The sequence below is a fragment of the Etheostoma cragini genome, chromosome 2, assembly GCF_013103735.1.
Source record: "Etheostoma cragini isolate CJK2018 chromosome 2, CSU_Ecrag_1.0, whole genome shotgun sequence".
Classification (NCBI taxonomy): domain Eukaryota; kingdom Metazoa; phylum Chordata; class Actinopteri; order Perciformes; family Percidae; genus Etheostoma; species Etheostoma cragini.
Genome location: NC_048408.1, coordinates 20,648,329 through 20,663,583, shown reverse-complemented (window position 1 = coordinate 20,663,583; position 15,255 = coordinate 20,648,329). Strand labels below are relative to the sequence as shown.

Here is a 15,255-nt window from a genome sequence, read left to right as displayed (position 1 = left end):
TGTAATTCTATATCAAAATCTTGCATACTGCAACTATAAACATAGGTCAACTTTATCCACATTTCCCCCAAATGCCGAGCTAAAATGACAGATTTGGGTAATTGGTTTATTAAACCAATAATACACATACCTCCAGTTGGCACTTTAGCAGAGATTTCACCCAGGCCATGAAGGGAAACTCATGTCCTCTCCAAGTGTGTAAATAATTTTTTATTGTTGTAGTTGTAGTAACTATTTAGTTTTTTCTGGGACAAGGAGTATGATGCCACTTAAAGTGCTGGTGTTTAGCCCACCCAACACACACACACACACACACACACGCTCATAATGCCTGCACCAGAGCAAGCATAGTATACTGAGTGACAGCAGTGAAAGTGTGGATAACAAGTAGAATGAAACAGGAACACACTGTAACACTGGATATAGGCTCTAAAATAGTAATGACATATGATTTGCAGTTGAATAATATATATATGCAGAGAAACACTCATACTCGAAGAACACACACATTAGCTTGCTCTCACACACGCACACACACACCCACGCACACACACACACACACCTACAGACGTCAAAATGACTGCAGTGCAAGAGGGACTATGTAGCTGCAACAGTACGTCAGAACGGACAAAGCATTTCCTCAAGTCAAGGTTGGCTAACACGGGAAATAAAATGCACACATACAAACACACACACACACCCTGAGGCTTACAGAGGAAAGGTTGAGTGGCAGGTAGTGAGCTGAAGCATCAGTCATTGTTAAGACTGGGGATGTGTGTGTGTGTGTGTGTGTGTGTGTGTGTGTGTGTGTGTGTGTGTGTGTGTGCGTGTGTGTGTGTGTGAGTGATTACTGCCATGAGTGATGATCTGGGGCCAAGGTGCAAAGTAAATATGCCTGAGGCAAACATGTGTTTGTGTTTGTTTCTGTTAGTATGTGAACGCACCGGTAATGCATCCACACACATTTCTCCCCACAAGGTATTATTAGCATTAAGTTATGGTCTGCAGGGATGTGTGCATGTGTGACTATTACCACTGTACAGTGATGTGGACCTTGGAGCTTACCTAGGGCCAAGTTCAACACCATTATGTTTCTCTCCGCTTAAAAAACACTCCAGTCCACTCGGCTTTTACTTTCCCCACACACAACTTTCCTGGCTATAATTTAATAACAAAAGCTCATATATCAGTAACTGTGACTCAGCAGATGCTGCCTGTGTCCCTGGAACATCTCGGTTGTTTGAGTAAACTCTACTTGAATGTAGTCAGTGTTTGCCATGTGATTTCATGGAGTGTGTTTAGCTTCCAACACCATTTATTTGCAGAGCACACAGGCTAACTGGCAGCACTCTCGGGTTTCTGTAAAAGTGGCTTGGCAGTACCAGTATTCCTTGAAAATAATTAAATTTGCCCTATTCAGCTTGGTAACTTGGCTCGGTTCCGCTCTGACCACCAAAGTGTTTTGGACATTATAGTGACAATGGTAATAGATAGCTTGTAGGTTAGTGGTTTAGACTGACTTGTTTTTATCAACATTGCACCACTCTATGCCTGCTGCTTCACGCACCACCAGCCCGGCCTAGAGGATTTCAACAGTTGTACCAAGTTAGCTGGAAATCTGCATTCTGTCCTAGTCACCATCGGATTTCACCACATACATTTTGACTGTCACCATTTGAAGAGCTCTACATGCATTGATATGGGATCATACATGCTGTTGTAAAAGTTTTACCAGCTCATGCCACATTGGGCATCTGTCCTGTGTGTGGTGAGCTATGTCAAGCAAACCGTAGGTTATGCAGCCAATAACAAAATAACTGCCCATCAAGTTCTTCAAGGATCTGGGTTGTTACAATATGTAAGTGTCAAAATGTTAATTCCCCTCCTCTAAAAAAGCCATTGTATATATTCAACATAATATAATTCAGAGTTCTACTTACCCTTAAATGATAGCTGGGTATCAGTCTCTTAGACCATCAACATCCAAGTTCCTTTCTTGAGTTAATAGCTACACTAATTAAACACAACCACAGTCAGTTGTGGAGAAAGAACTTGCAAATAAAGATAGCACAAATAAAAGTTTCAGAGCACACCCAACACACACACACACACACACAAACACAAACCCTCACGACTCACATTAATATTGCATGAGGCCTAAGGCAAGATTGAAAAAAAAAAATCCATAGATGCAGAGGTCCAACAAACAAAAATAAATTAAACTTCTCTTTGTCAGCTTGCACTAATTGTTTGAAATGTATTGACAGTAATTTCAATTTTCCATTTGACTGCCATGTGTGTTTGTCAAATATCAACAACATAAAAAAGTAGTTTGTGTGTGTTGTTTGTGTGCAGGCACGTGTTAGCATGTGTCTCTGTTTCAAGCTTTAACCAGATTTGTTGAACATTTTGGGGAATACACCTACTTGAAGCCTTTCCAAGAGTTGGATGAAAAGATTAACTTTGTGTTTCCAGTACAAAAAGAGTGTGGAGCGGGCCCAAGCCATGTTTAGGCTTAGTTTAGCTCAGTTTGGAAATGGCAAACAAGCAAGCCTTTGCCAAATGATCATCTCATTAGTTAGCTAGCCAAAAGTCTTCTTTAAATCACTTGGGTTTTGTTCACAAATGGAAAACTCTGCGAAACTGGGCACTTCACAACAGGACTTTTGGGATGCTGCAGGAGGTCACCAGGGCTATCTGTTGTTGGTCAGTAAATACATTCAATGAACTCACAATAATTATTCCTTAATGCAAATTTTTTCATTTCCATTTCTACATGTGTTAAATACCCAAAAAACAAATAATTATGACAATGGTAGAGTTGTCAGAGGAATCTTTTGAGGGACCAAGGCAAGCTTTTTGCAACTGATTCTGATCTTCCGGCTAAGCTAAGCTAAATACATCACAGAGAAGAAACTGACCCTAAACTTACTATCTAACTCCCACAAAGAGAGCAAATACGTTTACTTTCCAACATTATGGTATTTCAAGTGCAGCGGAGCTGGTTTAGCTTACCTTCAGCCACTTCATTTTGTGGAGTGGTGGGGCGCTCACACACAGACTAAAAGGCACACACATAAACACATATTTGCAAGCAGTGCAGATGTGAAGGGTTCCACAGTGTGAATTATCTCACTCTGTTGCTTAACAAAATATACAAAATCACACAGATGAATATTTATGCACACAGTCTAAATAGTATAAGTTAACCTTTAGAAGGCCAACAATAGCCCGCTAGCTATTAAACCTTTAAACAATGGTACTTGAGCACAACCACCCCAAACACACACACAAACGCATGCACGCGCACACACACACACAATCTAATGGCCTTTCTGCATGGAACAGCTAATTACCTGTAAAATGGACTGATGTGGACAAAGATGGTGTCTGACTACTGGCCTTGGCAACTTACCTTTAGTAGTGTGTGTGTGTGTGTGTGTGTGTGTGTGTGTGTGTGTGTGTGTGTGTGTGTGTGTGTGTGTGTGTGTTTGTGCATTTGTCTTCAAGGACCATGCCTTTACTATAAAGACATAAGGATGCAATACTGCATGACAAATATCTAGTGTCCAGGTTTTAGAGTTTCAGATGCCTACCACTACTGGATATATGAGAACGACACTAGCGACACTAACAACTGCTGCTTGCTAGGAACTGTGTTTTATTTGGTTCAGTTTTACTTTGGAAAATAGCAACCTAAAGATTTTGAATTCAAAAGACAATTATGAATGGAGATGGTATCCGCTAAAAGCTGTTGTAAGTCTGATTGAGATGTTTTATTGTGTACACGTGAGTGACAAAGGGGTAATGTGTTTCTAGTAGTAAATCAACTTTATATTGCACCCATTAGCTAACAACTCTAGATGGCTATTACCAGCTGATCTTTGCTACAACTGCAACTGTGTTGCAACCATGTTGTTGTCTAAAATGAAAACATATTGTAACTTAAATATTGGCCACACTGATCCACAGATTTCTCTGGAATTATGTCACAACGTCAGTACATGTCAGTGAATGATGTTATGTCAATGAATGAAGTAAGGCGTAATGTTGGTCGAAGGCAGCTTTTTAAATCAAAAACGTCAGGTGACTTATTTATTACACCCCAATATTTTCATGATTACAGCAATGTACAGTATATATATTTTGTTCTGCAACCCTGTGTTGTAGAATTACAATAACTGAACGTTGAATGTTGAAGCTTGTATGGCATTCTTTACTGTTACTATACTGTTTGGAAGAGTACAGGGATCTTCAAAAATGATGATTGTTTCCAAACCATTCAATTTTAAACAATAACTAACACAGTCATCATCAGACAGTCATACAAATCATACATACTGTACATCAATCTTTAATCTTTTCTACAGTTCATTTGCATATTATGTGATCCCATATGGGGTTACATCCCAAAGGTAAACTCTTTTGTGACTGTCTATCAAAACACAGCTTTTTACTGTGATCATTTGGCACTCTGGAGGCTTTGTTATTCATGTGATGTCAACCATGGGAAACCTATTACAGCATAGCCTATCTGCAATGGTTTTCACATGCAGATGTTTGGGAAGGCTCCACTGTAACAGGAATGAAGTCTGTTTGGCTCAGTGTGAGGCGCCCACTATTCGATTTATGCAGCTGCCACAATGGAAGCTTCTACAAACATAACTGTCACCAAAATATATTGTATTCACATGGCAGCACGTTAAGTAATCAGTTCAAGTGTGGTGTCTGCTTGTGCTTGTTAGATGGTTATACTGAACCGGTGCCTGCTAACAGATGAGGAGTTGTGCTCGCCTGAAGGTTAGGCAGGCTTGGGGCATGGCTTAAATGAATGAATAATGTTCTCCCATCCCTCAGAAGCTACTGTTGAAGTGCCCTTGGAAGAGGTACTGAACCCCAAATTGTTCTAATTGAGTTGCTCAGTGGCCAGAAATGCAAAACTTTGGCTGCACTGGGTGGTTACCAAATGGCGTTGTTTGAAAGAGTGCAAACAGTGTGGGAAAGCAGCCACCATGCAAATACTGGTTCATTCTGACTGAGGTGTGTACTATAAGTTGATTTACTGTGCCAACCACTTTGGCAGGTAACTAACCATCAATTGGAGGTTCTGCTCAATTGTGAAAATCTAGTTGACGTGTGAATAGGTGAAAGCATCTGATGAATAGGCCCATGTCTCAACTAGCAGCCAACAGTAATTTAGAGGTCTTATTCTTATGAGTTAAGACAAATAATTGAAACAGCTTTGTAAGTTGTGAGATTTTTGCCTGTCACAGTGACCGTTCAACTCAATATTTTGGGTATGGATTCCTCTCTGTTTGGTCTTGACTGGTTACATCAGGGTTATAAACTTAACTTTTGATCTAGCACTACCAAAACTATAACTACTCTTGGCTTTTCCAATACCTGTTACTAGCACAAGTTGAGAGGCTTTGATATGGAGGGTCATATTCAATCTGACTGCCTTTATTACACTGCACATTATTTATGATGCAGCTATTACTATAGATCAATAACACTTAAACTGCTCCATTGATATCGAAACCTGCACTGAATTACAAGCAGATGGGTCTTTGGTCAAATCCAGACACACACATATGAACAAACACTCACACACATACCACTTGTATATGTGATATAATGCAGTGACCGTCTAATGACCCAATGTAGTCCTTGTTCGCTGTACATTTCCTGTGCTCTTTGAGAAACACTCAGCCATACAGACTTGAATAAAAAATCTGGCTTTTCATTAGATTGGATTGCTGTTTGTGTGTGTGTGTGTGTGTGTGTGTGTGTGTGTGTGTGTGTGTGTGTTTGTGTGTGTGTGTTTGTGTGTGTTTTTTGTGTTTGTCTTCAGTTTACTCTAAAGTTTGAGAGGCCAGCTGGTTAACAAACCGGTATGCACGCACGCACGCACGCATGCACACACACACACACACACACACACACACAAACACACACACACAGTATTACGTTTTGCTGTTCTTCAGAGGACGCTGTATTTCTTTACATTACTTCCCAAATATATTAAAAGTATGGATTATAAAGGATTACTCCTCACAGGTAAAAATAAACATGGCTATACACACACACACAAACAAGCACACACACACACATTTGCGACCTTCACTACAAATGGAGAACACTGCAGGATACAGTGTGTGTGTATTTGTGTGTGTACTTTTGAGTGCCAACTACCAATGCACTAGATCTCAGACATTGTCAGCACTGCCAAGGATATGACACCAGCTCTGCAAAAAACAAGCAGCAGATGGATGGATGGATAGACTGGTGGAAGTGGACATAAATCCTTTAAACTCAACGGCCGGAGCGATGGACTAACACTGCCAGGGTTGAGATTGAGGAGCTCATTTACGTGTGTACTTTTGTTAGTATTCAGAAACAAGCGTGTATTTGGAAGGCTTGAGGAGGTTTGCGCTTCTTGCCCCACACATTGCCCCAGTGGCATTTGCAACCCAAATCTATGCAATGAAGGTAGCGAGTGCAAAGTTCAAGGAACGTTGGTTGAAAGATTTCCTTATAACATATTGTGATCTGGGTGTTCTAAGAGTTTGTTTGACAGTGAAATTATGAGAAGTTAAAGATCAGAGATATAACGCCATATTAATCTACCATATATTCAATTTAATTTTTTAATGCTTAACCTGCCAAGGTTCTTTCAATTGCATAACACAAGTATGAAAAGCTTTCAAAGATGAGTTATCTACACATTTCTCGTCTTTGAAAGCTTTTCATGCTTGTCAGATGGAGCCTCGTTCTAAGTTCACAAAAATATAATTTATGGGAAGATAAATTACGTTGAACTGAATGCAAGACATTCTAACACTGCACATTCTCATGTGTTAAAGCTCTCATATACAATTTGTTACAAATTATGATTTCAATCACCTGACCAAAAACAGACTGTATCAAACATGACACCAGAAAAGACCGGACAGCTCACACATGAGACAAAAACATCATTACTCTCACAGTTCTGCTGGTCATTGGCCAACAGTTAAGGTCATTTTTAAATCAGAATGCCAATATTCTTCTTTGGCGTCTGCAACCTGCCAGCTAAAGTCATTGTCAATTTAGAGCACTGCATCAGTGCAGTATCCCGGTCTCCTCAGAAATGTGATCACATAAAATGCTACTTGAAATGTTATACTCCTGGGGAATCTCATCGATTTGCTGATTTATCCAATCACTGGTTATCAGTAACAGCAGCAGCACATCAAAAATTGACATTTCCTGTCTACATTACATTCCCCGATGACAGTGTGACATTCTTACAGTACGCATGTGGCATTAATGTCTGTAGTGATGGTAACCTGCATGAACTTTTTGGTTTATTACGGTATCTTATATTATCTTATATTATATAATATCAACTATTTCTACGATAAGTTCCTTATTTTTAGCTGTATTCCTGTAGGGACCCATTGTTTAGCTATTTGAAACCATTTTCATCATTGTACTCAAATGTTAACACCATCCAGGTTTGGGATGTGACAGTATACATGTGCACGCAACACAAATACAACCCCCCAAAAACACCAAAATGTCCAATTAGCTGCAATAGATTGCATTTACGTATACAATTTGAGTGATGGTTGCATGCTGAGGGAATGAATGATAAGCACAAATTTCTAAACTACTGTTACAGAGGGAAGAGGTGCTGAATCCACATCAATTTTACAATGTTTGTAACCCATTACATGCACACACACACCATACACACATGTATTTACCAGAACATAATTTTGCCTGCCAAGATTATTTAAACTGATGTTCTCTCAATATGCTCAATTTACTCATCTTCACATTATTTTGGGGAGTTAGGAAGTGGGGGCAAAACTCTATCCTTAAAGAGAGAGAGAGGAGAGCGGTATCAACAGCGACCCAGATCCCCCTCTGCACCCCTCCACACACAAACACACACTCTCACACACACACACACACACACAGGTCGAATATTCAGTTTTGCCTTGAGTTAGGAATATTGAACAGACTTCATTTTTTAAGCAGGTAATACACATTACACTGAATTAGTAAATTAGATTATTGAATATAAATTGACAGAATGAAGAGAGAATATATCGTCTTCATCGTATCCTTCACTTGCTGCTTTTCTCTTATTTTTTTACCCAGATCCTCTGGACAAATATCCGTCCCGTCTATCGAGCGTCCCACTGACACCCACAGCAGCTCTCTGCAACAATTCTCTGTGCAAACATATTGAAATTCTCCCCACGCTCCGCATACTGCTTGACACACACAGTCCCACTCTCTTTATTCCCTAACCAGCACAGCACGAGTGTGGATTTGTGCACGAGTGCGATGTAGAAACGGAGACCGAGCGGGAGATAGATGTTCTTTGATAGTGTTGCAACAACCCAGAGCTGGGTATAGTCAGACTGCCCTGAGGTATAGTCTAGCTGCCCTTCCAACATCCTAAAGCCAGTGGGTCACCCAACGAGCCCAAACTGCTACCCGGTCACCCATCCAGCCACGCTGTCACTCAAGCACAGCAGTGTTACCCTTCACCATCAGCTACTCTTCTGCGGATTAATCCGACCTGCCACCCATTGATAACAGTCACCTGACCAGCCAGCCACCACAACCCGTCACCTTACAGGACACCCTGTCACCCACCCACCCAGCAGAGGATCGCGACTCTCTTCCCTAGAACAAGTGCGCGCCTCCCGGCTGCGAGCGTCTTACCTTGAGCGCCTCTATATCCAAAGACGTCGACCGGTCCATGATAGAGGGGTGAATTACTGCAATATCAGGCACAAAAATAGAAGTCCCCACAGGCAGAGACGAGAGGAAAAGAGACTAAAAACGGACACGAATAAAGTTGGAATGCTCTCTAGAGTCCCAAACTCTGCTTCAACATCCCCGTTGCTGTTGTATTTATAGGATTAGGTTGTTAATATTCCACCACGGCGACGGGTTTTCTCAGTTTCATTCCTCCCGGCGGGTCGCTTGGTAAAATCAGGACTCCATGCCGTGGAACCCCCCCCGCCCCCCCACCTGCGGTTCCCGGTTTGTCCGAGCAGGGGATCGAGGGATTAAAACAATATAGAAATAGTATAGAATAGCTGCGTAATGTTTCAAGATGCGGCTTTTGCGCACTTGACGCTTGGTTGTTACATCTGAGTAAGAAATATTCCCTCACTGCAGGAATGAAGCCGGGATTTAGACTCTCCTGTCATTCGGTCAGCGGGTAAATGCCGTCATATCCCGTTGAATCCCACTAAATGTGAGTGTGCTGTTGTGTCTGCTCGTGCAGTGCTCGGCAACTGAAGAGAAGGTCCAGACTGAAGAGAAGTCCAGATCAGACAGAAGATATTCTGCCTTGCCTGGGCGACTTCCATGCGGCAAACCGCCAGAGATATCAAGTCTCCCCGAAAGAAAGGGGAAAGAGAGAGAGAGAGGGGTCAGAGAGAGAGAGAGAGAGCGAGAGAGACAGAGAGAGAGAGAGAGAGAGAGAGAGAGAGAGAGAGAGAGAGGGTGGAGAGAGGAGGAGAGAGCTGAAGAGATACCTGGTGGGAGAAATGCAGGAGAGAGCAGATGAGGGGAGTTGCGAGAAATGAGAGGAGAGAAGGAAGGAAGGTTTATGATGTATATTATTCCAATGACTGACGCACCGGTGTGTGTGTGTGTGTATGTGTGTGTGTGTGTGGTAGAGAAAGTGGGAGAGGGAGGGAAAGGTTAAGGCTTGTATAAATGAAATAGATGAATCGAAAATGCTGCTTTGCCACTAAAGACATGAACGAGATTTAAATGCAGAAGCTGTTGGAAGGCTGTTGCAGAAAGTTTGTGGTTGTTGCCTCTGTACATGTGTGTGTGTGTGTGCGTGCGTGCGTGTGTGTGTGTGTGTGTGTGTGTGTGTGTGTGTGTGAGATACAGTAGGCTATGCCTCTATATGAATATGAATCACAGGAAAATAGATCATACTTTCTTTCTTTCTTTCTTTCTTTGTTATGGTGCAAATTGTCTTCATCCTTCTCCTGCATAATAAGGTGTCGCCGCCTGCCGACCACCAGGGGTTTTTGCTATTTTCTGTCGAAGACTTTCTGAATAAGGAGAAGAACAGAGAAGTGGAGAGGAGAGGAGAGGCAAGAATAGGACCAAAGCAGAGGGGGTGTGGTGCAAAAAAAAGATGAGGAAAGGAAAGGTGACAAATGACGAGGAAAAAGACAGTGGATAGAAGAGAATGAAAAGAGAAGACTGAAGAGTGGATGGGCGAGGATGAGAGGAGGTCCGGTGACAAAAGAAGAAGAAGAGAGTAGTGGAGAGGAGAAAACAAAAAGATAGAGGGGAGGAGAGGGAAGGAGGAGAGAAAGTGTGATGACCAAAAGAGAAGAAGAGGACAGAGGAAATGAGCCACGTTTAGGTGACCAAAGGAGAAGAGGAGATAATCTATTATTATCTTAGTTTGTGGCTGCTTGTTCTCTTTAAGGACTGGGCTACATACCCTGCAATTTGTAATAAATTATCCCAGAATTCAGAACAATGAGTTGAATAACTTTGGACACAAGTGAAATGCTGGAGAGCATATTGTCATTGTTCTTGAATAACACACTATTTCATAAGACAGAAGATGAGATTTGAATAGATTTTTATCTACAGTGTTTTTTTATGCCTATAACTCTGGTGTACTGTTCAAATCTGTCCTCCGAACTCATTGTATTAGATATAATTACTGGAGACAATGCTGAATAATGTTACCTCATAGACTCAGACCTCCTCTGCTCGCCAGGTGAAAAACACCTTGCCATGCTGTAACAAACAGGGACATGCTTATCACTTCACCCAATCACATTCTGCCAAGGGTGTAAACCACAATAATTGTTATCCATTTGATATTTTTTCAATAATGTGTAAGTTTGCAAAGCTCAAACACTTAGTTAGTTAGTTTAGTTGCACCACAGGTTATTTTGGAAGTCCAAAATCAGTGTATACCACTGTATGAAAAATTCAATTAACATCATTATTTTGAACATTTTAATTGATCCATGTTTTTAAGATGTACAGGCTTAATGTAAAGTTAATGGACAATGGAATATCCCCAAACTCATGGACGTGTGTCTCTGAATTAGACTGAATCTGAATTTGGAGTCAAATTTACAATATATTTTTATTTCAACATTACGTTGGTGATGTACGATCTCCAATTTGGCATCCATGGCTAAAGATTTCTGCTTCAATTTTAAGCGTCTTTCCACTTTGCCTGAGTGTGACGTTCTGTAGACTTTAAGGTCAGTATGTTTGTGTTCAATTGGAAGGATTCGCCCATGAAAGTGGTCACAGGGCACACATGCATTCACACATTTGTGCTGTAAAGAGGCACCTTATGAACCCACGAACTCTTGCTCAGTCACACGCACACACACACGTGCACTCACACACACACAAACATACACACACACACACACACACACACACACACACACACAGCTAGGCCTATTGAATTGCGCACTAGAGAACACAGAGGAACATTTGTTGAGGGAGTTGGTCAGAGATAACGAACATCATATTAATGAATGCCTCACTCATTCTCTCTGCTACTCCCTCTCTGTTTGTCTAACCCTCTCCTTTTTTTCTTTTCTTTCTTCTTTCTTTCTCTCTCTCTCTCTCTTTCACGTCCCCTCTTCATCCCTCTGTCTCTGTTGCTGCTTTTCCTCCAATCCCTCTATACCCCATCATCTCTCAATTCCTCTCTCTCTATTTCCCTTTTGATGTTGCACTCTCTCAACCCCTCTCTCAATAGCACTCTTTGGCTATTTTCTGCTCAGGGAACCCCATCACCTCCCCACCCCTCTCTTTCTTTTCTCTAAACTTTGTGCTGTCGGACAATTAATCATTTTTCCGAGGACTCGTTATTTTTTACAAGGGAGCGGCTGACATCAGATACGGGCACCCAGTTCTGAGCCAGTGGGATATGACATCACCCATCTATCCCCTCCTCTCTCTGTCTCTTTCTCTCTCTCTGGCTCTCTTTCTCATTCTCTCCCTCTGCCTCCTATCTCCCCCTTGCCTTTTCTCTGCATTTTAAATCACCATAAACCGTTTTTCTCTCCTTCCATACTGTCTCTCATTTACTTGGCTTTACATATCTGCTGCTTGCCCACAAATGCTTCAAATGCAAATCCCTCCCGCTTACGACTTTATTGCCCCGAATATTCATCAAAAACAATGATAGCTATAAACACTATACTTAATGTAATTCCCCTTGAGCAAAATGCACATGCATTTATCACATGTGAAACACAATTTCTCATGGGATATGTTTTACAGCACATGTAGTTTTCACGTTTCACAAGTGCTTTTCATTATCTATGTATTTCTCCCTATTTCTTAATGACCTATATAAATGTATGTGGTATAATAAAGTCTCTGTATCATGACTATGTAGTGTGTAATTTTACCTGCCAATTTTACCTAAAGAACCGCTGACAGCAGTGGCAGGCTTTAACAGGCTTCTTGTTCTCTCTCTCTATATCCCTCTGCTCTCTCCCTCTTACAACACTCTTCTGGGTTGTGATCAGATAGGAGCTTTATTCTTCTGCTTAAATTCAAAGTGCAGCTGTTTGCTTTGCTAGCTGCAGTGAGAGCAAATGCTTATGGGAGGCTCATCTTTTTGTGTTGCTATGCAGCATAAAGTTAGACAGCAACTTGCAAGTAACTGGTTAGCATTTGCTAGCTAATCTGAGACAACGTAGAGGATGCATGTGAAAATGGAAACTGTAATTTCTTGCTATTGAACAAAGGTGAGGGGACATTGCAGGAGTTTCTGTTCCCACAGATAACTAAAGAATAGTTTGTTTTTATTCATATTTCATTCATGGAGAAAGGACAGTCAGTATATTGTTAAAACTGCAGGTCTCCCCACCTACAGCTGCACTTAGGAATAGTTTGGATATTTTAAAAATAAGGATACTTATCAATAGTCAGTGTATTCCCAATTGCGTGCCAACCACCATTTAGGTAACATACTGGCTCTGGGTAAGTACCAAGTAACCAATGTTTATTCTAGCCTGAATTTAATTGAGTTGGCGCTTTATATCTGCATTGGGGTAAAAATGTGAACTTGACAGCAGAATTATTTGAGCAGTCGGAGTTTTGAATAATAACGTTATGCGAGTTGTTGATTTGCAGAAAATATATCTGAACTAATCGCAAAGATTGATTAACTGTCATAGATTTACTGGTGTGTACATGTACATTGGTTAATGAATGTGAATATGTTCTGATTTTCTAAGTCCTTCATGATAGTAAACTAAAATATTGTTGCAAATACTGCATCAGTGCATTAGCAAAAACCATCCTGGAAATATAAAATGTACCAAATCCAGCAGATTTTCAAAGAACAGTATGTGACTTTTACATTTAAAAGTTCAGCAACTTCAGTTCTACATAATTATCATGCAAGGCAATTCCAAGAGAATCATTTGACAAATTTTGCGATCAAGCCCAACAAGTCTGGGGATGTTTTCATGATTGAGTTGCCATAGAGCGAATGAACTGTGGTTTAACAAGACTGCAACACGTACTGATTGTTTCACGGTGCATTGGCTTTAATATTCCAACATGGGTTTCATTTCAGCAGAGAGTGTGTGTGTGTGTGTGTGTGTGTGTGTGTGTGTGTGTGTGTGTGTTTATGTTTGTTTGTGTGTTGCTTTGGTTTGTCTATCTCATATTGTGCTGTGTTTTTATTGTAAAACATTTAACACTTGCGTTTTTGCATTAGACTGCATTAAAAGTTGTACAGCGTGTGCATACATATAGCTTATCAATTACAGTATGAAAAAAACACCTAAAATAATCACCTTTGCTCTGACCATGAAAGGTTTTAAACAGGCACTAGTAATGTTTATTGCAAGGCTAATGCACTACCTTTACCATAGTCACAAAGTGCTGAGGTATAATTTCAGTGGAAGACAGGTAGACATGTCACCCCCAATTGTTTCACATAAATCATTTGAACCCCTCAATTAACTCTATGAAGTGTCTCCGACAATCTCACCACTCGCAAATTAGGGAGCAACAAAGAGATCAATTCTGCCATCCTTGGCTCAGACGTCACATTCGTTCACACTTTTGACCAATAGTAACTTAATCAGGTGGAAATTTCCACTCAGCCATCTTACTCATTTCAAGTTTTCTGAGGGTAAAACACATTTCTAATGGACTAATGACAAAATAGCATGAATTTAAAAAATGGTTGTAGATTAAAATAATACTGATAGGTTTATATGGTTACCTACTTTTGCTATATTATCATTCAATTTAATGTTAACGTCACTTACTTACACTGCAATATTGTTTTTTGTACTATGGCAACTGCACTTTAGAATACCTTTTATTTTGACGCCACTTTACATTCATTCTATACCTTCTTCTCATTGTCTGTTGTTTGTTTGTGTATTGTACTTGTTTGTTTTTCTACTTTTAATGTACAAAACCGCTGCTGCTGTAACAAGGAATTTCCCCATTGTGGGATGAATGAAGTATAATCTAATCTATTATAATCTAATAAAGTGACTTTGGATGAACATTTATATAATTCTTTGTCTGAAAATGCATGTGCTTTGAAAAGACATAAAAGTTAATAAACATTGTCAGTCAACCTAATGCTGTGAGTTTAAATGATGTCTGCATTTTTAATGCAGTAAGTAAAGCTTTATTTGTATTGCATTTTTTAAAACACACAGTTACAAAGTGCTTTGCACACACGCACACGCACACATACACACAAACACACACAATAAAGATTTGTAACAATAAAGCCAAACCACAAAAATTGTCAATGTTGCAACTGTGGAGGCAGTGCCTAATTTTATCCGTTTTTTTATTCATCCATTAAAATCAGTTTAAGTAAATGTCATCAGTGACAAAGGGCTTTTTCCTGCATGTCCATTACCTTTTCTTTTTGGCGTGTTTTTTTATCATTATGCTAATACAAAATTCTGAATAAGGCCTATACCTAGCTTGCTCTTTTCTCAATACACTGTGCAGTTCAAGATGTCATGTTGAATCATATGCAGCAGTGTATGACAATTAAATAGCCTATTCCTAAAGACCAGGCTACAATTAATCAGCTTCAACAGTTCCTTATAGATTCCTCCCCCAAAGTTGTAATTACAAGTATGACCTCTAGATGTAAATGTAAAGTAGTCTGTAAATAACATATTATTGTAAATATAGTGTATATATATATATATATATATATATATATATATATAC

General features: G+C 40.1%; 1 protein-coding gene across 1 annotated transcript in view; it reads right to left on the bottom strand.

Moving 5' to 3' along the window:
- Positions 1-9,473, bottom strand: part of LOC117956729 (zeta-sarcoglycan) — a 332,748-nt gene extending 323,275 nt beyond the window's left edge. The window contains exon 1 of the mRNA XM_034891961.1: positions 8,725-9,473. Coding sequence (XP_034747852.1) covers positions 8,725-8,763 — 39 coding nt within the window. The 5' untranslated portion in view covers positions 8,764-9,473. The remainder of the gene's footprint in view (positions 1-8,724) is intronic.
- Between the last annotated feature and the right edge of the window lie 5,782 nt (positions 9,474-15,255).